Source organism: Dermochelys coriacea, chromosome 2, assembly GCF_009764565.3.
Source record: "Dermochelys coriacea isolate rDerCor1 chromosome 2, rDerCor1.pri.v4, whole genome shotgun sequence".
NCBI lineage: Eukaryota > Metazoa > Chordata > Testudines > Dermochelyidae > Dermochelys > Dermochelys coriacea.
In genome coordinates, this window is record NC_050069.1 from 106,953,008 (window position 1) to 106,977,426 (window position 24,419).

General features: G+C 40.3%; 1 protein-coding gene across 7 annotated transcripts in view; it reads right to left on the reverse strand.

Moving 5' to 3' along the window:
• Positions 1 to 367: 367 nt before the first annotated feature.
• CARMIL1 (capping protein regulator and myosin 1 linker 1) overlaps positions 368 to 24,419 on the reverse strand; it is a 251,772-nt gene continuing 227,720 nt past the window's right edge. For 4 of the 7 annotated variants that reach the window (XM_038392024.2, XM_038392025.2, XM_038392022.2 and 1 more), the window contains 6 exons: positions 22,786 to 23,215; positions 16,445 to 16,523; positions 13,072 to 13,302; positions 10,138 to 10,278; positions 6,089 to 6,235; positions 368 to 1,395 (listed from right to left, as the gene is read on the reverse strand). In XM_038392024.2, the coding sequence (XP_038247952.1) occupies positions 1,259 to 1,395; positions 6,089 to 6,235; positions 10,138 to 10,278; positions 13,072 to 13,302; positions 16,445 to 16,523; positions 22,786 to 23,215 (1,165 nt within the window). In that variant the 3' untranslated portion in view covers positions 368 to 1,258. The remainder of the gene's footprint in view (positions 1,396 to 6,088; positions 6,236 to 10,137; positions 10,279 to 13,071; positions 13,303 to 16,444; positions 16,524 to 22,785; positions 23,216 to 24,419) is intronic. The other 3 variants (XM_038392027.2, XM_038392029.2, XM_038392028.2) reach the window with 1 other exon arrangement.

Below are 24,419 nucleotides of genomic sequence, written 5' to 3' on the forward strand. Positions count from 1 at the left end.
GAATTACTCATGTGAGTAAAGTTGCTCACATGCTTAATTCTTTGTAGAATTCAGGCCTTCTGCTTGTAATGCAGTTCAGAGTACACAAACTGGATGTAACTGGTGGCTATTTGCCTGTTTGAAAGATGTTTTACCCGAAGGTCATGAGCAAAGCGATCAGTGTATGTGTCCTCAAACAGTTTTATAAAGAAAATTATGAAGCATTTCATGTCCATCTGCAACAGGAAGATATCTGTTACTATGCAAATTTTAAAGCATTTTTTTAAAATTGTAAGCCTGATCTATAATGACACACTAACATCGTTCGAACATAGGAACCGAAATATGATAAATAAAATAGCTTTATACCTAAAAACAGAGACTGATATTTCAGTTGTAAAATCATTTTTATTGGTACAAATATACATAAAATCGCTTCAACCTGTAATGCAAGTGAATGTCTGTGAAATATGAAAAAACAAGCAGAATTGTTTTTACAGGCGTTAAATTATTTTTCTCTTAGAATTACACATTAAAAGGAAGCTAATATGCAGACAGAACTTAAGAAGGCCTCTAGAAAACACCAATATTAATAAAATGTCAATTGCTCTCATTCCAATCAACTATATACATTAATGTATGAATGCGGAAGCATAAGATTTCATTCAGATTCTTCTGTGTTGTGCTTTCTGACAGTACACAAATGTAAGCATTTGAGTTTTACATACAACACAACAGGAAGAAAGAAGGTCCCTATGGGAGAATGTAAAAACCATACTCAAGCATCTAATATATATAATTTATACAAATTATTTGATTAGTGTGCTCTGTTAATATAAATTACAATGTGCAATTTCATACCGCAAGAATATATTTATAGGTAAGTCACGTGCAGATTTGACACATTTACATTCAGAAGTACAACACATTACCTGCTGTACAGTGTGTATTAGTGTAAGATAGTGTCCAGTTATTTGCTTTGCTTCTAAATGCCCTAATGCGGGGTGTTCCTTGTAGCTGCTTCAGAGAAATTCAAGTAGAGTACATGATATAATTGCTAGCTTTAGCAAAGGCATGGAAGGGGAGGTCTGAAATCATCCATAACAGAAGTTAAAGACCAAATCAATGCATTCTGATTGTACTGTAAATCATGATCATTTAGGTGTATACACGAAAATGCATCCAGGGTTAAACAATTGCTGGTAAATAGGAGGGTCATTGATTGTTGTACCCAGATTGTTGTGAAAGATCTTGCACTACCAAGCATTTGTACTGATAACTAAACAAAAATAAAATCTTTATCTGCTTCTTCTCCAGAGTCACTGGACTTGCTTCCCTGCTGGCCATCTTTACTTAAGGACCTCTGTTTTAGTTCTTGGTATTCATGGGTCTGGTGTCCAGGGCTTCTTTTTGGAGCTGTATAAAATATGGAAGCAGGTCTTACTAATGATTTCACAAGGGGGAAAAAAAAAAAAACATTCGCACTCTTGGGTTATGCTCCTACTCCCCGTGAACTCAATAGAAGCTTTACCATTTCCCTCCAGTGTGACTGGTATGGGCCCTTTGTTATTAAAACTAGAAAGGGGAGGGAGGAAGAAAAGGAAAAGAACTTCATACCAGTGTCAGTCTGCAAACACGGAAAGTTTTGGTTTGAGATCTAAACAAAGCACTATGCTGTATACATTAAAATTATGATTTGGATAAAAGTTTCCTAAAATTTATAATTGAAACATTTAACAAGTCAATGCCATTTCAAGATTAGCTCTTTCTCCAGGTGTACGTGTGTCTGGCACGATGTACCTACAAGTTATTAGGGACACTCACAATAACCCCCAAATCAGTAGTTTGTATTATTTTTATATATATATATATATACACACACACACACAAATTTGCCCTTCCATTGTCATTGAATGACTGCATTTGCCTTCCAGTGATTCGACAGCACGAATGCATCCGAGAACAGAATTTGGCCATTAGCACTGAAGTTTATATATCATTCCCTACCCAATAGAGAATATGAAGGACAAAGTTTGAGTGAAGAAAGAAGAGCAGTAAAACTAGCATACTAGATCTAGCAAAATTAGACTGAAAAGTTCAACTGCTGAACTACAGCATATTGTCAATTAAGTGGTAGTGAAATTACCACCTATTTAAATGGGCACTAAATGACCTCAGCCCAGCATTCTAAAAGCTTGAGTCAGAAGTATTTCTCGTAAATAAATAAATAAATTTGTTAGTCTCTAAGGTGCCACAAGTACTCTTTTTCTTTTTTCATAATATATAAACAGTGAAGCTGGTTTGAAAAGAACTTTTTTAATGTTAGAAGATTTCTGATCTTACCATTAACTAAAATGGCTGTTGAAATGAATGGGAGTTTTACCATTGATCTTAAGGGGAATTGAACTGGGGCAATGCTGAGCACTTGAAGAAAATTCACACTTAATTTAAAAATGACATTTTAAAAATTTAGGAGACCAATGGGGATATCTCCCTTTATTGCAAGTCATCTCCTCCCACCCTATTAAACAAAACATTTTAGTTAAAATAGCTTCTACACTCAGCATCATCAAATCTATAAATCTTGCTCATCATTTAGGCTGCTTACATTTGATGTGAAATGTACCAAGGCACCATCATCTAGCATAACCAGAAGTCTTCCCACACATTACTCATCTAAAGCCTTATCTGAAAAATTGCCCAATTTGTCTGTACCAGTACAGTACCATTTGTAGTAGCAGCTAGTGCAGACAAGGCACTGGTAGCTGTTCGAGTCCCCCCTCCCATGTTGTACAGACCTGCTGAGAGTCAATTTGGCCAATGTAGCACTTAAAATGCCAACAGCAGCCTGCCTACACTAGTTTTCCCAGCATGGCTAGTGGGGATGGAGCTGTATACCCATTAGCAGCAATGGAGAATTTTTCACAAAGAAGCCTAGTATAGACAGGATGACATGGAGAAGTGTTGTTCCAAGTCTATTCAAAGGTTGTATTCTCTCCAAAGCTTTCCATGAATACTGTCCACATGATCAAACTGACCGTAACAACAATTTTTACTCCTATCCTTTGAATGGCACCCAGGGCAACATCTTTGGAAAGGGAATCTGGGCCAGATTCACCATACTGTCCAAGCTTCATCTGGAACAGGAGTGTACAGGGGGCAAAGGTGCCTTTTTAAGCAAAGTTTTGCCTCCTGTGTTTTGGGGTTATCTGGGACAGGTTCACCCCAGGTGTAGACTTAAGTCTGCTCTAAATTGTGCCAGTTTTTAAACGGCTACACTGGTTTGCAACACTGACCAATAACACCTACAGTACAATGTGATCCTCTCCGGTGGGACTAGGTGGTGCAGAGCTGTCCTGCTAACCCCAGCAGAGGTTTTTCCTGAGGTCTGATTCTCTAGATATACAGCCCCTTTACACTGCCACGAAGGTGCAAAGTGGTAACAGCGAACACAGAAGCTGGCCTCATGTCCTTAGTCTCTCTATAAAGTTCCATGCATGCCTGTAGGCTATAGCAGGGGTAGCCAGCCTGAGAAAGAGCCAGAATTTACCAATGTACATTGCCAAAGAGCCACAGTAATATGTCAGCAGCCCCTCATCAGCTCCCTACCTGCCGCCCACCAGCAGCCCCACCGATCAGCACCCCCTCTCCCTCCCAATCAGCTGTTCCGTGGCATGCAGGAAGCTCTGGGGGGGAGGAGGAGGAGCAAGGGGAGGGGACAGGGCCTGTGGCAGTGTCAAGGGTTGAGCAGTGAGCACCCCCCGCCACATTGGAAAGTGAGTGCCTGTAGCTCCAGCCCCGGAGTCAGTGCCTATACAAGGAGCCACATGTGGCTCCTGAGCCAGAGGTTGGCCACCCCTGGACTATAGTGTTATATAAAAATGCTAACAAATAATGACATTATTTGCTTCTGTACAAGTTTTATTTAGACCACCAATAGCACATTTCTGGATCTCTAGTGTGAGGGAAATTTAAAAAAAAAAAATACCCTGCATCACTAGGGACAACTGCATGCATCTCACACAATTCCGCTTACATACGCAGTGCATCTTGTCTGCCGAGCTATCAGTGTGACACTCCAAACTATGCTAGCCAAAATATGGAAATATAAGTAAGTAGCAACTATGCAGCAATTTTCATCCACAGGGCAAACATCCCAGGTTTGCAGATGGGAAAAGTGAGGCAAAAAGAGGCTAAGTGCCTTGCACATGGTCACACAGTGAGTCGGTGGCAGAGTTGTTATAAAATCCAAGCCTCCAACTCCCAGATTCATGATCAATCCACTAGTGCGCAGACTTCAGTACCTGAAAAAGTATGTTTGCTACATGAAAGAGAAGGATGTTGCAGGATGTGGCAAATCAAGAGGTACTTACTGTTTGCAGTCTGACAGTTTTTGGAGTCTTAAAAGAGAAATACAGTAATAAGGGATTGTCAGACTGCAAACAGTAAGTACCTCTTGATTTGCCACATCCTGCAACATCCTTCTCTTTCATGTAGCAAATATCATGATAAACTGTTATATAAACAGTGCCCAAGTCCCATTTTCAAAAGCAACTTAAATAAGACTTATGTTTCTAAGTTTCTTTTGAAAATGGGACTTAGGCACTGTTGAAAATTTTACCCAGACATATCCTCTCTCCTCCTATTCACTCACACCTTTGTCAAAGACTGAAATTCAGCTTACCGTAGCAGCTATTTTATTCTGTGCCATAACACAATGGGACTGGGAAATTTATCCAGAATGGTGCTGACATATTGCACTGGGCATGTGAACCCAGATTCTGCAATCCAATTTGTGCAGGCAGATCCCTGCACCCTTGCAGAGTGCCACTGAAGGCAAGTCAATGTGGCTCTGCAGTGACAAAGGGATACACTTGCACAGATCCCATTGCATGACTGGGCCTTGGATATTCACTATCTATGATAACTATCTTAAAGCCGAACCTAACATCAAGAATGTGGAGAATGCAAGTTTGATTATGATGGGGACAAAAAAAAATATGACTCACCAAATGGAGAAGTCTCAAATTCAAGTACATTAAGTTTGATTCCTCCCAAGAGAAAAGATCAATTTGCATGGTAAGACAGAAAAAAAGTCTATTTTCTTTAAAGAAAATAGCACAAGTAGTGAAAGAAATAGACAGAGGGTATGAAATGATCACACGAGATGTAGCTAAAAAAATTTAGATGAATGAAATTGTACATTAGTGTCAAAATACCTTCTTAAACCAAGTCATTTTGAATCATTTATATTAATCAGTTATGAGAGGTAATGAGAAGCACACAACATTTTGAGAACAACTGTTACTAAAAGGTATTTTAGAAATACATGCTTTCAAGCAAGTTATGGAAATAGTTTATTTAAATACTTTTACAGTAAATTAAAGTTACTCTTCAGTAAAATCTTAAGCATGGAGCAGAATTTGCTTTTCAGTTTAAGAACCAATACTCCAGTAATTCTAGTGAAGTACTGTATCCAAATAAACAAAGTTCTCAAAAGGTTCAGTGAGTGATGTGCTAAAACTGGCACTAACAACATTCAATCTAAAATGGGCACAGCCAGGGGGGGCCTGGGTCAGCTGATTTGGGATTGCAGGGCTCCGACTGCAGGAGTATAACATAGCAGTGTAAACTTTCAGGCTTGGGCTACAGCTCAGGCTGAGGCCATGCGAGGGGGCAGGGACTCAGAACCCAGGCTGCAACTCGAGCCAAAATATCTATACTGCTACTTTTACTCCACAGCCTGAGCCCTGTGAGCCTGAGTCATCTGACCAAGGCTTCGATGCTTGGTGCTGTGGGTTTTTCAATCGCAGTTTAGTCCCCTCAGTCAGAGAACTTCAATGGGCATTGCGATAGCTTCCAGTGCTTGACAGTGTGGAGAGAGAATGCACACATTTCTGCTTTGGGTAACATCTGCCTTTAGAGAAAGAGGTTCCAGTGTGAGCACAGAAATGATGGATGTCCCATTAGGATTTACCACTCATTTTTTGGTGGCAAACCAAATAACCTATCAGTTTCCCTGCTGTTATTTTCCATATGCATCTTTACCTTTGTTAGTGCCAGTTGTTAAGCACTGTGCCAGTGAAAAATGAAAATGGAAGGTTCTAACCAGTTGTTGGCTGTGACTTCCTGTGCACAAGTGCATTCACTTCCTCTTCTGCACTGGTAGAGTACTGCCTTGAAGCTCTTTTCCCTCCACTGGCTGGCTTGTCACAGTCATGATCTGTATCTCTTTTGTTATACTCTCCTGTTTGCTCTAGCAGGGAAAAGGGATTAATTTATATCTCCCAAATGTTATGTATAAGCCACATATGGAAGATAATGGTTAATAAAAAGACAATTTTATCTTAACCACTCCATATAATCAGTAATATGCTCTGTAGTATGTTACTCCAGGGTAGTATTCTGCAGAGTCTGATTCATATTTAACTTAATTGGCACAGTTATCTGCATTTGTTGATATTACAGAATTTAGCAGCTAATCTATGGAAATGCAATGTAAAAAGAGGTGTATTTTGTGATTACCCCAAATAGTGTAGTTGTATTAATTAACATAAGAGTATTTTATAATCTAAGTAATTTCCACCTTCCTTCTCAATGGATATAATCATGTTTACCAAGCAATAATTTTGGCAGATTTGCAGCGATTTACCAGTTTAAGGAATCAGCTGAGCATGCTAGTCTGAAAAGAGGCACAGAATAAAGAAACAGGAGTAACTGACATGAACAAGTACCATAGTAATAAATGAAAAAGATAACTAGATAAAAAAAATCCAAACAGAAGCGTAATTTTCTATGTTCCCCAGGCAATTCTAATTTAAATAACTGACAAATGGTCTATTTTGTGAGGGACATAAATTAAGGACTAGGAAATCCTATTATTGCAATCACAAATTATTTGTGAACAATGTTCTCAGTCTTCCATACCTGCAATCAAAACTGTCTACTAGATCATGTCTCTTTTGGAGTCAAGATCTACGATAGCAAGGAGTGGAGAAATCATCAGCATGGCTGACTCCCTTTAAGAACAAGAATTTGTGGACTGTTTTAAATAAGCCGATCATTCCTACCTATTGATATACACAAACATACAGTAGTTCAAAAACTTGCCAACTGCCTTAGATAACTAAACTTTACTTAATAGCTATAATCCTCTAGGTCTTCACTATACAGGGGTAAGTAAATACTGGGGTAACTGTATCTATTTATCTAAAGCAGAACTGGTGAGATTTTAAGGGGCACCACTATATCTTTCAATTTTAATTTCTCTTTCTCCATATCCAAAGCCCACAGAAGTTAAGGGAAAGAGTCTCATTGACTCCATCAGGACCCATATGCATATTCAAGAACTATCAAAATGGTCAATTCACATTCTGTTGGGTTGAGAGAAGCAGTACCTTACCATTGCCTGCTGATGTAGATAGCCAGGCACTACTGGAGTGCAGCAGCACTCCAGCCACAATCGCTTCTCTTCACTTCTCTAACATTCCCCTGATATTTGCTGAGGGGGGAGTTGGCAAAGGAGCAGGGTATTCAGATTTCACACTAGCTGGGAGCTGTCCCACATCTTTACACCATATTATTGCTATATACAAGTGGTAACAAGCTTGGTTACATTTTCTGGCCACTTTCTCATCAATTTGCAAGCTAAAGCCTCTCTGTTTTATCGGGAAATAATGCAGAGACTATCCCTAATTTCCAGTGTGAGGAAGGGACTATGATAAGCATTTCCAGGTCTCAATCCTTTGGTCCGGTGAAGCTGGTCTCAGTGCAAGATCCATGGGGTATGAGGATAGGAAGGAAGGTTTCACTATGCTACTTTTGCAATCTCCCAATTCCCAGAGCTGATGGGGGCCAACTTAGCCCTGGAGCCAGTTAGAGCAGCTCTTTAGGGTCCATTATACTGGTCATGGATTGTTGCATGCACTGGCCATGCTCCCAGCATAACACCAACATGGAAGGGGCGCTGGGTAGGGGATGTAAAGCTAGCTATGCCGGCTTTACACAACTCAGGGACTCCTCAGTTGCCACACTGGGACAGCTTTATGGTTCCTTTGGGCTGCCAGAGTGGCACATAAGGGCTCCAGTGTGAGTCAAGATCTGGATAGAGACCCTTTATACTGGTGATGTTCTGTTTTCCTGAGCAGTGCAATATTGTGTTTAGTCCACGAGTCTCCACAAGACCCAAGGACGTCCGGACAGCCTGGGCTGCACCTTTAGGAGACAACACAGAACTTACAGCCCAAGGGGATGGCGGGGAGGGGAAAAGTGATTTTAAGCCACCTTTATGTCCTCCTGATCCTGCGCTACTTCTGGGGTTGGAACAGCACCTAGAGTATTTCAGACAGCCCTGGGGGCCTAAGCTATGGGCATTGTTCACAATCACCACAGTATTGCCATGCACCACTCTGGCACAACCTCTATGCCAGGATTCGTAAGGGGGTCCTTGGAAGACAGCCTGGCTGTCTTCTGCAGTGCCAGTGCCAGAGGAATTCTCTCTTGGCTGGAACTTTTGAGCCCTTTTACACTGCTCTGGCCCTTTTATTTGGTTTAAAGGTCTGACTTCTGCACTGTTTCAAAGACCCTGGTTTGTATTAGCTGGTGATCTTCACAAAGATAATGAGAGAGTTGCGTGTAATTTACTGTGCTGAGCTGGATTTCCATAGATATGTCTACACTGCGACGTAAGCCCATGCTTGAGTGTGGCTCAAACCCAGCCACCCTTGCATCTACACTGCAACTGCACTAAATCAGGTCTCAGATTCAGGATCCCAGGACCCTGCAGGGCTGGAGGGTGCAAGCTCAAATTAAGCCAGGACTGAGGCTCTGAGCCCTATCACTTTGCAGTGTAGACACAGCCCCTCTTGATTAGAGTCCTGAAAGTCAGCCAGAAGTATCACACAATTCCCTGGGAAAACTTTCCTGGTCCTCTCTGTCTCAACAATATGCAACCTACTCTGCTGAAAATGGCAGCCAACCCCCTTTTGCAAACAGCAGCAGCTAGGTCAACATTAACCCATTCTCTTCTGATCACCAATCTGCAAGCAGGCTATCAGAGAGCCTTCTGGGCTTGGAATGGAGAGTGAACCAAACAAGCCTTCTGCAAAGTGAACATGCAGGGCTGGCAGTAAAGTTTTCCCACAGTGCACCATGGGCCTAGGGCTAGAGCAGCCACATTTTAGGTGTGTGTGGGGGGAGTGGTGGGACTCTGGGATATGGTTATTTTGACTCAGATCTGTGCACAGTTCAAGCACAGGTTACAAAAGGCTTAATGTAGGGTTAAAATATAATGTAGAAACTCAAGCCCAGGGTTCTAAAACTCAGATCAGTTCTCTAACACTGACCCTGGGCTTACACTACAGTGCAGACATACCCTGTAACTCCCTTGTCTCCCTACTCCCAGCTCTCCTAAGAGGAAGCCAATTCCGTGCGACACACACAGCACAGCACATCAGCAACAGCTGGAATCCAAAAAGTGAGGCAAAGAGAAGAAAGTGGTTTACAGAATCCCCTAGAAACTCACAACGTTCAGAGTTCTTGCCCAGGCACCCTGACGTACTGAGCATGTGTTTGACATGAACTCAATAGAATGCAATGATCCCAGAGGGGAGACAGATGAAGTGAATGCACCCGATGAAGTGAGCTGTAGCTCACAAAAGCTTATGCTCAAATAAATTTGTTAGTCTCTACGGTGCCACAAGTCCTCCTTTTCTTTTAGAGGGGAGACAGAGTCACCAAGCCGACTAGAAAAAGAAATTTAACCACTCCAACCAGCTCACCAAGGTAGCTGTATTTACCTTTTTGTGATCAGTACACATCTCCAGCCTGATTTTAACTGACCAAAATATAATGTATATGACACAAGTGTCACTTACTTCATGTTTCTATTGTTGTGGTTTCATTGTAAAATGGCTACATTATATTATATTAATATTGACATTGGATTTATTTCTCCTCTTTTGATCAAACTGTATGAAATAAGACAGGATGGAAAATAATGACCCACGAGTTATCACACACCATTTTCCTGTCTCCTATCCCAAAGTACAAAGCAAAAGAAACCAGGAAATCATGTTTGATTTATTTTGAAGAGGTACGCATTAGCCGAGTCAGGCCATGCAAAGGATATTGGGACAGTGACTATAGCAACAATCTTACCTTCTTGAGAAAATGATCTGATAGCGGGCTGGGGGCTGCTTTGACCATCTTTTTCTTTCTCAGAAGGAACTTTCTTTAGTATAGGTGGAAGCAGAGGAACTTTAGGGGAACCAGGGCCTGATGGAGACTCTGGGATGTCCTCTGTGGAAATACCACACACAAGCAGATGCATTATATTTCTTGCTAGACAGCTTCCAAGAATACTATCCACGTAGCAAATAATTGTAATGAACTATTTAAAAAAACCATACACAACTAACAACATGCAGGATATAGTCAGTGTTTTAACTATGCTAGAATTTGGGGCAAACAGGAAGAAATGTTCAGGAAGTCTTAGACTCATAGATTCTAAGGCCAGAAGGGACCATCTTACAAGGTTAACAGAGAATCCTTGATGGTACTCAACCCTTCTGGAAGAATTTTACTAGCTAGCAAGTTTAATCAGGAGGTATAAATTAGTGAAACTATCCACTAATATACAGTAGTTAATTGTTTTGCTACAGCTGTTGATTATCTTGTAGACCTGAATTTGAACTCCTAATGTGTTGATTTATTATTGAAGCACAAATAAAAATCTGAAAAGACCAACCTAATTTTATTATAGGGCTAGAAGAGAATTATAAATAATTCTAATTAAGAAAGAAAAGTTAAAGAATATTATTCAGAAATTTCTTTGAAAATTGTTTTGTCACACAGATATTTTTAATCATCTTGACAATGTGACAAATTAATCATGCGTCATAGCTATAAATTATAAAAATAAAAGCAAATTGAACTTTTATAGGTAGTCTACAGAACTCTATACTTTTGAAAGGAATACTATAGCTTCTTCCATACACCTCTTTTTCTAAACCAAATCAATCAATCATTTCTGCTTTGAACTTTGAAGAAATCTCCAGGTATGTTTAAATTTTTTAAGCAACTGGATAACTGACAGACACTCTCTCAGTGGTCTGATGTGCATTATACATGCCATATAAATACATCAGTGATGTTTTGTATGTAGACCCAGTACAAATACAATGTCTTTGTCATCAACTAGGTTGCCTGCAAAGCGGGTACCTTAGATTTATGCTTATGAAAAAACACCTAATGAAGGAAATGGTGCACTGGTATAGGTGGGAGAAATAGGTTCTTAGGAAACATTGACTGATATTATGTGAATGTTTAGAACACAAGTTCACTGAAACAAATATTGGAAAAGAATGGGGTTTTGTCTTACCAATGAGTGGCCATCACAAAGAAAACAGCAATTTTGGTCTAGACTAAGGAATGAAATAATCCTCCAAATGCTACTTAACATATGAACTGACCAAGCTTGTGAGCTGTCAGTATCCCAGAGCCTTCTCTGCACTAACATTTCTTGGCAAAAATTGACTCAGCCTCACCAGAGGTAGCAATGGTCGAGCACAAGTGTAAATAGGGCTCTGGTTATTGCATTACCACAGCAGGGTGGTAAAAATGCCAGGAATTGCTGGAGCCTGCTGTACATTAACTCTCACATTTCTGCTACCACTAGAGGATCTGAAACAGTGGTAGCACTGATGGGGAATATCTGATTCCCTTCAGGGCACAGCCTGGGACATACATCTTTTGAAGGAAACATGAGCTGGGAGGAACAGACAGCTTTGGAGCTGCAGGTAGGTTCAGACCTTCCTTCTTTGTAGGTTTTTCAGATATCTACTTTAAACTTAAGAAGAAGGCTAAACAAGTGATGCCTTCCTGTTGTACACATCTAGTGGTGTTTACTTGAAGGGATATCTTATTTTATGACTGACTATAAAATTACCAATACAAATATATTATGACAACCTAAAGGCTGGATGGTGATCTGGTACCTGAGAGAGAGGGAGAAAGTAAGTTCTAACCACTGGTGAGGCAGGGACAGGACTAGGCAGGTAATGGACAGAGTACACAATCAAGGGCAAGGAAGAGCTGCAATTTCCCTCTGCAAATGGTTCTTCTATAGGGCCAGCAGGTACCAATGTGAGCATAGGAAGAGCCTAAATATCAGAAAGGCATTGGGGTGGTTACAATCATACTTTTTAGCCATTAGTAATTAGTAAAAAGTGTGTGTGTCATAGCTGCCAGGCCAGTCAGAGTTTCCACAGTTGAATTATTTTCACTCTGAATGTCCATAACTTTTTGGGCAGTTGCATGCTAGTGGACAGGCAGGTAAATGTGTAGGAAACTAGCTGAATCATTAAACTTTATCTCCATTTATAGTCTTTAGATAATACCTGAAAGGGAGGTTAATAGAGAGCAGACATTAGCAGTGGCTCAGGAGCAACTCTTCATGATTATAAAAGACAAAACCAATGGATTTGGAGTGAGAATAATAATTCCTCCAGTCAATAAGGGCAAGAAAGGAAAAAGAGATAGGAGCATAAGGCTTTGTAACATTTAGGAAAACAATCCAAAGTCAAAAATGAAGAATCTAAGCACAGAAGAGGTTTATGTATACTATACGGTGCGATGGCTAATTCCTCAAAGGGCTTAGAGAAGCCTTCAAAATATCAAAAAATTAAACATTTTGGTATTTAGAGTCAGGGATTTTGAGTTTAGAGAAAATACAAAGGTAATTGGTTTAGTCATCGCCTAACACAATGGGGCTTCCATCCCAAAGTCGCGTCTCTGGATACTTTTATAATAAAATAATATCTAGCATAAAACAGCTCTGATTTTCTGAAATCTGTCATTATTTCTATTATTTCTTCTCAGAATTTACCATTACAAATCACAGTTCTGGTAATTAAAAAAAAAAGTTAGGATTGGGGGGGGGAAAAGCAATTCAAGAGCAAATGACAAAAAAATCTCTCTCTGTGTGTTCAATTTCTCTCCAGGATTTAGTTATTAGCATTTCCTTTATAGTTCACACACAAACCTTGTTCACACATTTTTTTCTAATGGGACTAACCAGCCAGAACAACTCACCATTGCGAGAGGCAGAGCGTGGCTTCTGTGGAACTGTGGGACGTCCCGTCGGGCTGGGCTTCGACTGCACTGGGGGTTTTGGATTCGTGGGCGTATTGGAAGAACATCTAGCTCTTGCACCAGCTTCAGCCTTTGGTTCAGTTTTTGGATTTTTTTCCAAGGATGCCATGACAGAGTCACCTTTACTCAAGGCAAAACGATTCTCTGGGAGGGTCTGGTGGAGTTTAGGCACTAAAATAATAACAATAGTAACAATAAATAAAATGTCCTACACAAAGCGGAAAGCATGTTGTGCAGGTACACCCACAGGACAAAACGCACTGTTAGCAGAAATACACACAGTAGAAAGGCAGTGATGGGAGAACTCTCAAGACCTGGAGTTGAGCAGTAGTCCAATGAGGAGCCAGCAACGTGTTTGTTAGGCTGTACAACTCACCCATGAACAGGCCTGGGTGTCACCACTCTCTTGGGTATATTGGGGAGGTGGCTAGCTCGCCCCACTGTTCCGCCATTGTTGGCAGGGGCTGGTGATATGGGTTGCTTTCCCTTTCCAATTTCATGGGATATTTTCTCACACTTTCTAATCCAAAGGTTTTCTCCTTTCAGTCCTTCCCTTTGGTATTCCCCATTCCTCTCTGGCAGCTATTAAATCTTCCCCTCTCCCCAGGTATCTCGCCAGCTTCTGTGGTCCCTTTCTTTTGATCCCTTGAATGTCTCTGCCTCTCTTTCCCCCTTCTCTCTTGCCCTAAGGATGGAATAAAGCCCCGGGCTGGGGTGGGGAAGGAGGAGGGAGTGAGGCTACCATCTCTTTCCGGGACTCTTTCTTGCACTGACAGGAAGAGGTGGGATTTCAGCAGGGATTATTGCACAACAGAAGAGGAGCAGCAGAAGAGACAGTCTCTGACTGTCCAGCATCATTGAGAACAGCACTTCTACCGGGCCAAAGTTGAAAACCACAGCTATTTTTTTTTTCCTGCCAAAGACGAATAGTGGAATCCAGGACACAGAAAAGAAATCCTGAACTGACGGTGAGTCTATGTGCTTGTTTGTTTTTTTTGTTTTTGTTTTTAGCCCTTTTAGATCAGATTTGAAATCTGTTAGCAATGGCAACCCTATTTATACAACTTTAATTTATTTAGTAACTCTGCATATAGAATACACTGTTACACATTTATTAGCAAGCTTGCCAGCACATTACTTATACCAAGCAAAAACTGAATGCATTTGCACACAAATCTCTCTTGCTTCCCAGGATTTAAATCAAATACAGCTAGAGCCAGCTGTGCAAGCTGGTATAAAGCTTGCTGGACACTAGTTTTCAAATAAGCAAACTGCCTGCCCTAATTTCCTTCCTTCCTCCAAACCCTGGGAGGACTCCAGGAGGCTTATATGCACATGTATGTGCAATCAATCTTTGGATTTGTATGCGTACTGGGTGACCGCATTCTTCACTTTTAGTGATTTACAATTTGTAGGCCTGGGTTGCACATAATTCTTGTTTCACCTAAATTTAGGCTGCCTTGGCTTTCTGACAAGGCAAAACATGTGCCCACAGATGCTGACTTGGCCTACCTAACTGCTATTCCAGTTCAGAAAACCTACTTGTTACAGTAGTGCTGAGCACAGGAATTCTCAGGGCAGTGTGTGGGGAGGAAGAATGTGGATATAGTCAGTTGCAGGCCAATCTCCAAAATGTTTTTCCAGCTTACGTAGTTGTTTTTCAGCTCTGTTGGATTTGAGTTGTGGGCTAACCAAAAGGATTGCGGTGCATGCACGTGTGCGCAATAAATCTTTGCATTGTAAGCTAAACAGCAGAAGGCTCTCCACACTTTTATCCCCACACTTGTATGCATGTGTGAGAAAAGGGAGAGCCTGGCTAACACTCAGACAGCAGTTTCTTACATGAACTAAAAGAGGAAAATATTCTGTCTCTGAATCATACACTGTCTTCTGTTTTCTCAGTAACATTCAGCAATTTCTCTTTAACTCCATTATTTGCTTTTCTAACCTCTAACCTGTTAATATTATTAGAACACAGTAAGTTGATATAAATTAACCAAAACAATGACAAACTGTAACTGCAACAGGAGCAGCCGGAGGGAGTTCCTTACAGTGGTGAAATGAGAACTGACAGAGGCAGGAGGGGCTGCTGTACACACACTGCACTGGGGTTGGGGAGGGGGAAATGTGTCATTTACAGGAGTGAGCAGCAAGGAAAAATGGAGATCAACCACCCGTTAGCTCTTAGTGTGCCACTTTCCATGGTCCTCTAACCTCAGATCTGTCTATCTTATTGGAACATAGATAGCAAAAAAGGTTCCGTCTCCAAAAGATATTAGACTGTGATGCCAGGATGATTTAAAAGCATGGTTTAATGGTACAATCTCTTCCTACACTAGTTTCTAAACCACATTTAGGAATGGTTTGGAAACCATAAACTGGTTTCTGATACGACTGGTCAGCCAATGTTGTTTCGAATATGGTTTCTGAATTATTTTCACACACTTTGGTAACACTATATTTTATACACCTTAAACTGCTGCTGCCTGTGATGGATCTGCTCAGTGGATTAAGCACTTCGCTTGCATGACTATCAATCCAGCACCTTCTTGTGAGCACTATAAACCAGTGGTTCTCAATCAGGGGTACCTAGAAGTCTTCCAGGGGATACGTCAACTCATCTAGATGAGGGTTTCTCAACCTGGGGTTCATGAGTCCCAGGGGAGTCACAGGACAGGGTTAAGACGGTCGCTAGTGCAGGGCTGATGTTAGGGGGTGGCAAGCAGGGCAACTGCCCAGGGCCTCATGCCATGGGGGTCCCACGAGGCTAAGTGACATGCTTGAGCCCTGGGCGGCAGGGCTCATGTTTCCGACTCCTGAAAGGGGTACAATAGTCTGGAAAGGTGAGAACTACTGCTATAAACTCTGCAAAATGAACTCCTGGTTTACGATAGGAGCAAACATGTTTAGGGCCCCCTTTTCTCTCTGTGCACATTGTACTTGCTGCCTCCTGATCTTCAGTTTCAGCTTTGCTGCCACAGTTACCAATGAACACCCTCTTAAAGGACCCGGGGAAGAACATGTACATGAGTTCTCGCCCCACCCCCACAGAGCAGTGTATGAGTGAAACAACTGGCCATCAACCCAGCACTGAAACTGACTATATATGAAGTGCTGTCAAATGCAGAAAGTAAATAAACTAGAAAAATGGCTCTCTCCTCTAATCACTTTTCAGTTATGCTAATCTTAATGGGTTGCTTATAAAATAGTAGGCACACAACATGCAGCTGGAAGTATGATTTCAGGCTGAGAGTGTGCAATTTATTGGCATTATAGGAAGTGCTGTACACAAGGAAACTCAAAACAACTGTACCTGTACCATTGCCATCCAGCCGTTCAGAGCTCACTGTGGTATCGTGAGAATCCCTGGGAGCCACTTCGTTCCCTAGTCTCTAAAAAAGAGAAAGAGAATCCCTCAAAATTATTTATAAATCACAAAATTCAGTGGTTCATTACAAAGAAGCTTATATCCAGAAGTTAAAAATTGCAGAAAGAAGCTCTAGTAATTATGTTTGGATGTGTTTTTATGTTTCTGGTTGCAGCTTTGGAAATCTCCTATGTGGGAAGGAGACCACAGTGACTTTGGTTACCAGCAAGGCCATAGCGCTGGCAGAGTCATGACAACATGCTCATTAAGTGACAAACCTGCCAAGGAATAATGAGAGTTGGAATCCAACAGTCCAGTTAGAAACTGGTTTTTTCCACTTAAGATGACCAAATGTATTATTGGCGTTAAGTGAAATAAAACGCTGGACAAAATTAAAGAGTTTATCTGCTCTAGAAAGAAACAGAGACACCTTTTTAAAGATGCAAATTTTGAAGCAAAGATTGCTGAACTGGTCTTAGTTAATATGAAAACCTGTGTGCATGTGGGGAAATATCTTGGAAATCTGAGCTGAATCCAAGAAGTGCCAGTTCCTTCAATATTTACAGACTGAGATTTTTAAAATTTTTAACTTCATAGAAGCTGCTGGGTACTCAAAACCTTTGAAATATCAGGTCACTTATTTAAAATATGGATCCTGAACCTAACTTCATGCACACATAATTAAAAATCTTAACCATGATGCCTTTGTCTCAAGGAGAAAAAAAGCTATAAGAGATAAATCTGTAAATTATTTGACCCATATTACTGTCTAGAGGCCAAGTGCACCAGGAATATGCGTGTATCCCTTTTCGAGAGGATCCTGTTTATACAGTGGTACAAGAATTGGTCTCTGGGATTATACTGTTCCTTTCAATACCCTGCTCACTCATATGAATAGAGCAAAGAGACCAGAAGAACCATACAGAGCCCACAAGTTATCTGCAAACCAGCAACAAATAAGAAGGCTAGTTCTCAGAAGATTAGGCGTAAAGTGTGAACCTTAAATTAAAAAATAAAATACATTTTGCAGGTAGCTCTGACCTTGGTTTAAATCTGCCATTTGAAGACAGATTTCTAACTCTGAAAAGCAAACAAATGCTTTGCATAGTTATTACTATTTTCAGCATTATAAAACTGCCACATTCATGACATCCTACTGCCATCAGGACACCAATGTGGTATGACTGGCACTATGAGGTTATCCTTTGTCTTTACAGTAGCGCCCAGAGTTCTTAACCAGACACAGTACAAACACATACTGAAGACAAACACTGCCCCAAAGAACTCTCAATCTAAGTGAAGACTAAATGCATCATTTAGGTAAGAGAGACATAAGATGAAAACGGAGGAAGGAAGACAAGGGTAACAGTGATAAGAACTGATAGGGAGGCTTATACTAGCTATATAAAAATTAGTGGGTTTAAAGTAAAAACCAAATAAAACATAGTATTTTAGGTATAAATAAATAAACAAAAACTATTAATATCAGTTATCCCTGAAGGCCATACCCTGTCTAGCCATTGTCAGGTGCAACTTACCATAGGTATCCTAGTAGACCTGGCTGCCTAAGAGAGCTATGAAGGACAGTACAGTGGGCTTCATGGATTAACTGGTGCTTCCATTTTGCTGATGCTCTAATGGCTCCCAAAACATTTTAATGAGAAAGTGTCTTTCATATATTGTATACAAAAGGAATGGAATTATTCAATGTTTACTCCACCTATTTAAGAACTGACATGGTCACTGTATTTCACCACATTTCCACTAAGGGCTTGCCAATGCACAGTTTGTGGTTTAGAAACTGATCTAGTTAAAAGCACACAATCCCTTAGTGAGGATATGATATATCAGTACAACTGCATCCACAATAGGGGGTTTTACACTGTATAAATTCACTCCCTAACCAAAACAGTTAAATCCGTTCAAAATGTGCGTAGACCAGGCCTAACCATGGACTGGTTTCAAGTGCACAAGTCCCATATAAGCTAAAAAGTCATTCAAAAACAAAAAACAAAAAAAAAGTGAAAGACAGCCCACTCATGCAGGAGTGTTGTGCTTTGTACCACTGTATAAGAGATCCAGGCTCATTTTCCACTCCTAGTTCTTTTGACCCACTGGCTATTTTGCCTAAATTCTCCCCCAAGCCACGTTCTTCGTCAACGTGCCCTAAGGGTGTCTCTCTCTCTTTTTAAAGGGAAAAAGCCTCCCCAAATTTGTGGGGAAAATTCATTTTCTTAATGTAGGCAAAGTCACTTTGCGTTCAAGAATATAATTTGCTATTTTCACCATAGATTGTGAATTTTCATTCATACTTAAAAAAATATTCCTTTTCCTTTGCAAGTATTGATGAAGTAAAAAAAATTGTGCATAACTACATAAATGTATTATTAGATTTTGTTTTATCCTTTAGATTGATTTGAGTTCACAAAGAAATCCACTTTTATGTTTTGAAATAATACAGAGATTCATTCAACTAACCAGAACAAATGCAAATTTTTCCAAGTGGTCATTTTAATGTGTTGGTGGTCTCATTGTTTATCCCCGTTTCTATGGTAAGAGCACCACTTGACAGTTCCACATTATAGCTCATATTAAAGTAGACAATCATATTTCCAATGATGTATCATGTGCATGTGTGTAGAGAGGGTACATTAAGTTGACCAAATCAGCTGTGTCTGTCTGGCGCTTGCTAGGAGGGGCCGACAAATATATGAAGTATTATTTGCACCAGAGCTATGCTAGTCTTGCTGCAGTCTAGATCTGTCCATGACTAATTACATGAATATGTCATATGTAAAATATCTATTGTACTACACACACAAATATTTATTTGGCTCCATAAAAAAGGAGGGCAAGACAGGGAAATGTAGCACTTGCACCTGAGAGTGCAAAAATTCTAATAAAAGCCTTGATAAAGAAACAGGGCTGTAAAGGAGCTTGGTTGCCTGTATATCTTGCCAAAAGACATTTAAATATTCAGTTCTGCAAACACTAGATGGAGCTAGATGATCTTTATATCTGGAGAAAATCAGAAAAAACACTAATTCCGACTCATTTATTTTGTGGCATTAGTGCCAATTCCCACATCAAATTCATAGTAAAAGAAAACAAAAAAGCTTTTGCCATCTTTTCATCTACTGTGCACCTGCTTATCATTTGTAACTGTAATAAGACTGCAGAAGGTCATGAATGAAGTAGTAAATTCCTGGCTTCGTTTTTACTTAGGGATAGATCTGAATTTAAACTACCATCTGAATCTTTAAGAAAAATTTATTTCACTAACATCAGAATCCTGATAAATCTGAAAACTTTAAGAGAATTGTTGATCCATCATTTAAGTTATGAATAAAAATGAAAGACCGAATTCTCTCATAACAAAACTAGTTGAGATCTGCTGGATTACTCAGAGTACTCAGCTTTTCGTCAAAATGAAAACAAAGCTATTACATATTTCAACCCTACATGATGTACATGAACATTAACCATTCCTCTTTTGTGCAACACAGTACAAAGACTTGTGATTAATCTTAAACAAAGATAGGATTTCTGTACAAAAAAGTTATTTTAATTCAGCTTTCTGACCACCACTTTAAAAATAAAACATTGCCAGGTCAAAAATGGCCCTACGGGTTTTCCTTACACTGCAATTAGACACCTGTGTCTATCCTGTGCCAGCTGACTCAGGCTCACAGGATTGGGGCTAAGGGGCTGTTTAATTGCAGTATAGCCTTCAAGTTCTTGGGCTGGAGCCTGGGTTCTAGGACCCTGCAAGGTGGGAGTGTCCCAGAGGTCCAAGAAGTTTACACTGCAAAGAAACAGCCCTGCAGCCGAACCCCTGGAAGTCCTAGCCAGCTGGCACAGGCCCATCACAGGTTTTTATTTGCAGTGTAGACATACAAAAGGTAAAGGTGGGTAAAACCCTAGCTTTTACAAAAATCTAAGACCAATAAAAAAGTTTCAGCAATTTTTTTTTTAAATTCCAATGTAAATATTTCCCCCCCTCCCCAATGTCCCCCTCCCTTACATCATTGGGCAAGTGAATGGAAACTAGAAATGAAATACAAACAAACTGAGTAGTCTATTTTCTTTTCCAAAGAGTAAAGAAGCAGCATAGTTGAAAGTAAATAAAAAAATATTAGTACAAAAGGTGAGATGACCTTCTGTTCAGTTTTTCAACCAATGATACCTGTGTTAACCCACTGATGTGAGAAGTGCTGTTACCTAACAATTTTTCAAAAAATTACAACATGTTGGTATTCCACAACTATAATCTTTATATTATAAAGCCACTGAAGCAAGGATTCTGTTTTGAACAGCACCAAGCCCATTGTTGAATTGAACAATTAACTAATAGCACCATGGGTTATGAAAGGTTAAGGGCTAGAATGTGATACTCTGACTCGCATTCTATAGTACCTTACTCCTCAAACAGTCTCACTGACATCAACGGAACTAGTCAAAGTACAGTAAACCCTTATATGACGCGCATTTATATAGAGCATTTTTGACATAATGAGGTTTTCCTTTAAAAAGAACAGGAGTACTTGTGGCACCTTAGAGACTAACAAATTTATCTGAGCATAAGCTTTCGTGAGCTAAAACCTACTTCATCGGATGTATGCAGTGTAAAATACAGTAGGAAGATAGATAGATAGATAGATAGATAGATAGATAGATAGATATACACACACATACACACACACACACACACACACAGAACATGGAAAAAATGGGTGTTGCCATACACACTATAACAAGAGTGATCAATTAAGGTGAGCTATTATTCTTTAGTGACCCACTTTTACGTTGCGCACACTATTCTTATATAGTGCGCGCGCTCACAGGAGGGAGTTTGGGCACAGTAGGGTGCTCGGGCTGCTGGATCCAGAGGCCGCTCACCTCAGGCGGCTCCCCATGCCTGCTGTTCCTGGCAGAGGTTGAGAAGCAGCCAGGCAGCTCTGCACACTGCCTCTGCCAGCAGGCGCTGCCCCCACAGTCAGCGCTCGGGGAGGGACGGGGGCAGCACATGGAGCCTCCTAGCTGCTTGTGGGGAGGCAACCATGGTGAGTTCCCCCGGATCCGGCACCCTGAGCCTCCTCCCGCGCCCCAACCCACTGCCCTGAGCGCCTCCAACATGTACAACTTTGTGATGTCTGGGAACTTAACCCTATTTTCCCCCATTCATTCTTCAGTTCATAACACGCATTTTTATATTACATACCGTTTTCTAGGAACGTAACTAATGTGTTATAGAAGGGTTTACTGTACTACTCAACATGAGTCAGGATGGCAGGATCTGGCCCTAGTTGGGAAAGGAAATTGCTTTTGTTAAAAAAATATATGATTTTTAACTTGAGTGTCCCTTGACTAGCCCTTGGCTATTAGTGCTACAGGAATGCCTATAGATTAATGCAGAATGTCCTTATCTGACAGGCTAAGAAGAGTGTTCAATGCATTATAGTTTAAATCCTAAGAAGAAAAGCAGTTTTAAAACTATTGCGCTCAGTGATAAAACTAGGTTTATATGCGACACAGTTATAGGAAGGTTACATATTAAGCTATACAAAGACACTGCTCCCTGAACAGTACTGAGAGCAGGGTTCTTTGTTCAATTCAATATACTACGCTATTTGCTCACTAAAAAAAGAGCTGAAATCCACATGACCAAATAGATAGTTTCCATGTCTAGTTTCTATGATTATTTGTATTTTAAGGGCATAAAGAAAGAATAGGAATGATTAGATGTGGTACACAAGGGTTTGTAATAGGAGTAAAGGGATGCAATTAAAAGACAATTGAAACTGAATATCAGCAAATATTGTCTTAAAGGGAGACTTATTCCCCCACACAAAGTAATTCATTTATAGTACAGTGCAAATGGTGGAAGAACCATTCCTTAATAGACCCATCCCACAAAACAGAGGGGGCCCACCCATTTATCAACGTAAAACTCAATCCTGATGGTAGGAAACAATCCTGCATAGGCAGGGGATAGGGACGAACTGATCTTTAATTCTATGATACAGATTTCATTTATGTGCCAGTAAGTCACCCATGACATATATGAGACCCGAAGAAGAGCTCGGTGCAAGAGCAAAAGCTTATCTTTCTCACCAAAAGAAATTGGTCCAATAAAAGGCATTATCTCATCCACCTTGTCTTTCTAATATAACATAGCCAATATATTAAATGTTAACATCTTACCCTTGTGTGCCTTTATAGGGCTCAGTTCTTTCCTACTCTTCATCAACTAGAGTCACCACAAATCAAAAATAAGCCGCCCTCACCTTCTGTGAAGAAGCTGCTCTCCTTTCCTGCTTCGCTTTCATTTCTGCTAGGAGTCCACTGCCCATCACTTGCACCCCATATCTACGCCCTCCCTGTGGGCTGCCTTTGTTGTCACCCTTCTCCACTCTTGCAGCATCCTCTGGCTGTATCTCCTCTAGAGAGTCTGATGTTTTTAATTCCTCGGCTCGCTCTGTGCTGCCATTCTGTTCAGCTGATTTTAGGTCCTTCTTAGTAGTGTCCACAGCTGGACTTTTGACAGCCCCCTTGGGTGACGAGGGCTCTTCTGCCACCAATACAGTCTGAGGACGTTCAGATTTGGATCGAGATTTGATTAAGTTGAGAAACCCACTTTTCCGAGAATCTCTTTTTTTCCTTTCATCACCCACTTCACTGGACTCGTTGGTGTCTGAACGTTTCATTGACGATCTCCTAATAAAACAGAGACACAGACAAATATTCATACATTCTTTGTTTTTTTTTCCTGGAAAAATACCTGTTTTTAATAATTTCAAAGATTTCTCTTGGGCAAAGCTAACCGTTTGCATAATCAGGAAGTTGCTCTGTGCCCAATTATTATTCAATGCTTATAAATTAGAAATTGGTTATTATGATTGTTGCTATTGGCCAAAGTTCATTAAAGTCACTAAGAACTGTAGGGCTAGCATTACTCATTGTGCCACAGAGGCAGGTCAGCCACTTAGGACACATATTTCATTAATTTATTTTTAGGGGTACCTCTGACCTGACTACTCCTACTTCTAAACTGCAAGTCGCATCAGAGTGGTTCTAATTCAGTCATCCCCACAAGCATAATTTCAATGCATCTGCTCTTTTAAGGGTATCCTCACCCCCACGAATAGCTGGTAGCTATGCATCATGACCCAGGTACTGGATAAAACACAGCTTTTGGGGAGCTGCCCCTTTTAGTACTCCAGATCTCTGCACCAACCACCAATGCAGTTCTGATCAGCCATATTCCCAACTCTATTGAATTCACAGCTTTTCTGGGAGAATGGTACATCGGATGGCAACATATACACTATCTAATGCTTGCCTTGAAAAACTGTAAAATATTGGTATGTTGCTGCCCTCCATAAAACAAAATCACTGGCAACACAAGAAAAGTTTAAAGGTATACATAATTTGTATAAAATTCCCATAATTACTGCGCATAGCAGTTGTTCAAAACACTTTTTTTTTAGCTAACATGATTTCACAGTAACTTACTGGATGTCATGTATGGTTTCGTATTTGCAATCCTGAATTACTGCCATCTGCTTGTCATTTTTGATATTTATCATTCACACTTAATTTTAACACTTCCTTTTCCTCTCTCCTCCAGCCATTTACCAATTTACACTAACTATTTACTTAAAAATTTTACTTTTATTTACTTAATCAAAAATAGCAAACAACAGGTCACTTTAGGTAGTCTTGAACTAGCTTTTGTTTGTACAGACACACTAAAGAAACAAGAACATCTTACTATTGGCTCTGTAAAATATCCATCTAGTTTACACCCTTGTAGGCTGGATTTCTTGTTATGTGAGATGTAGAAGGCAGACCTTTCGGATTGAGTCATACACATAAACATAGAGCATTACAATTTTGTAAAACAAGTGTTTAATTTATA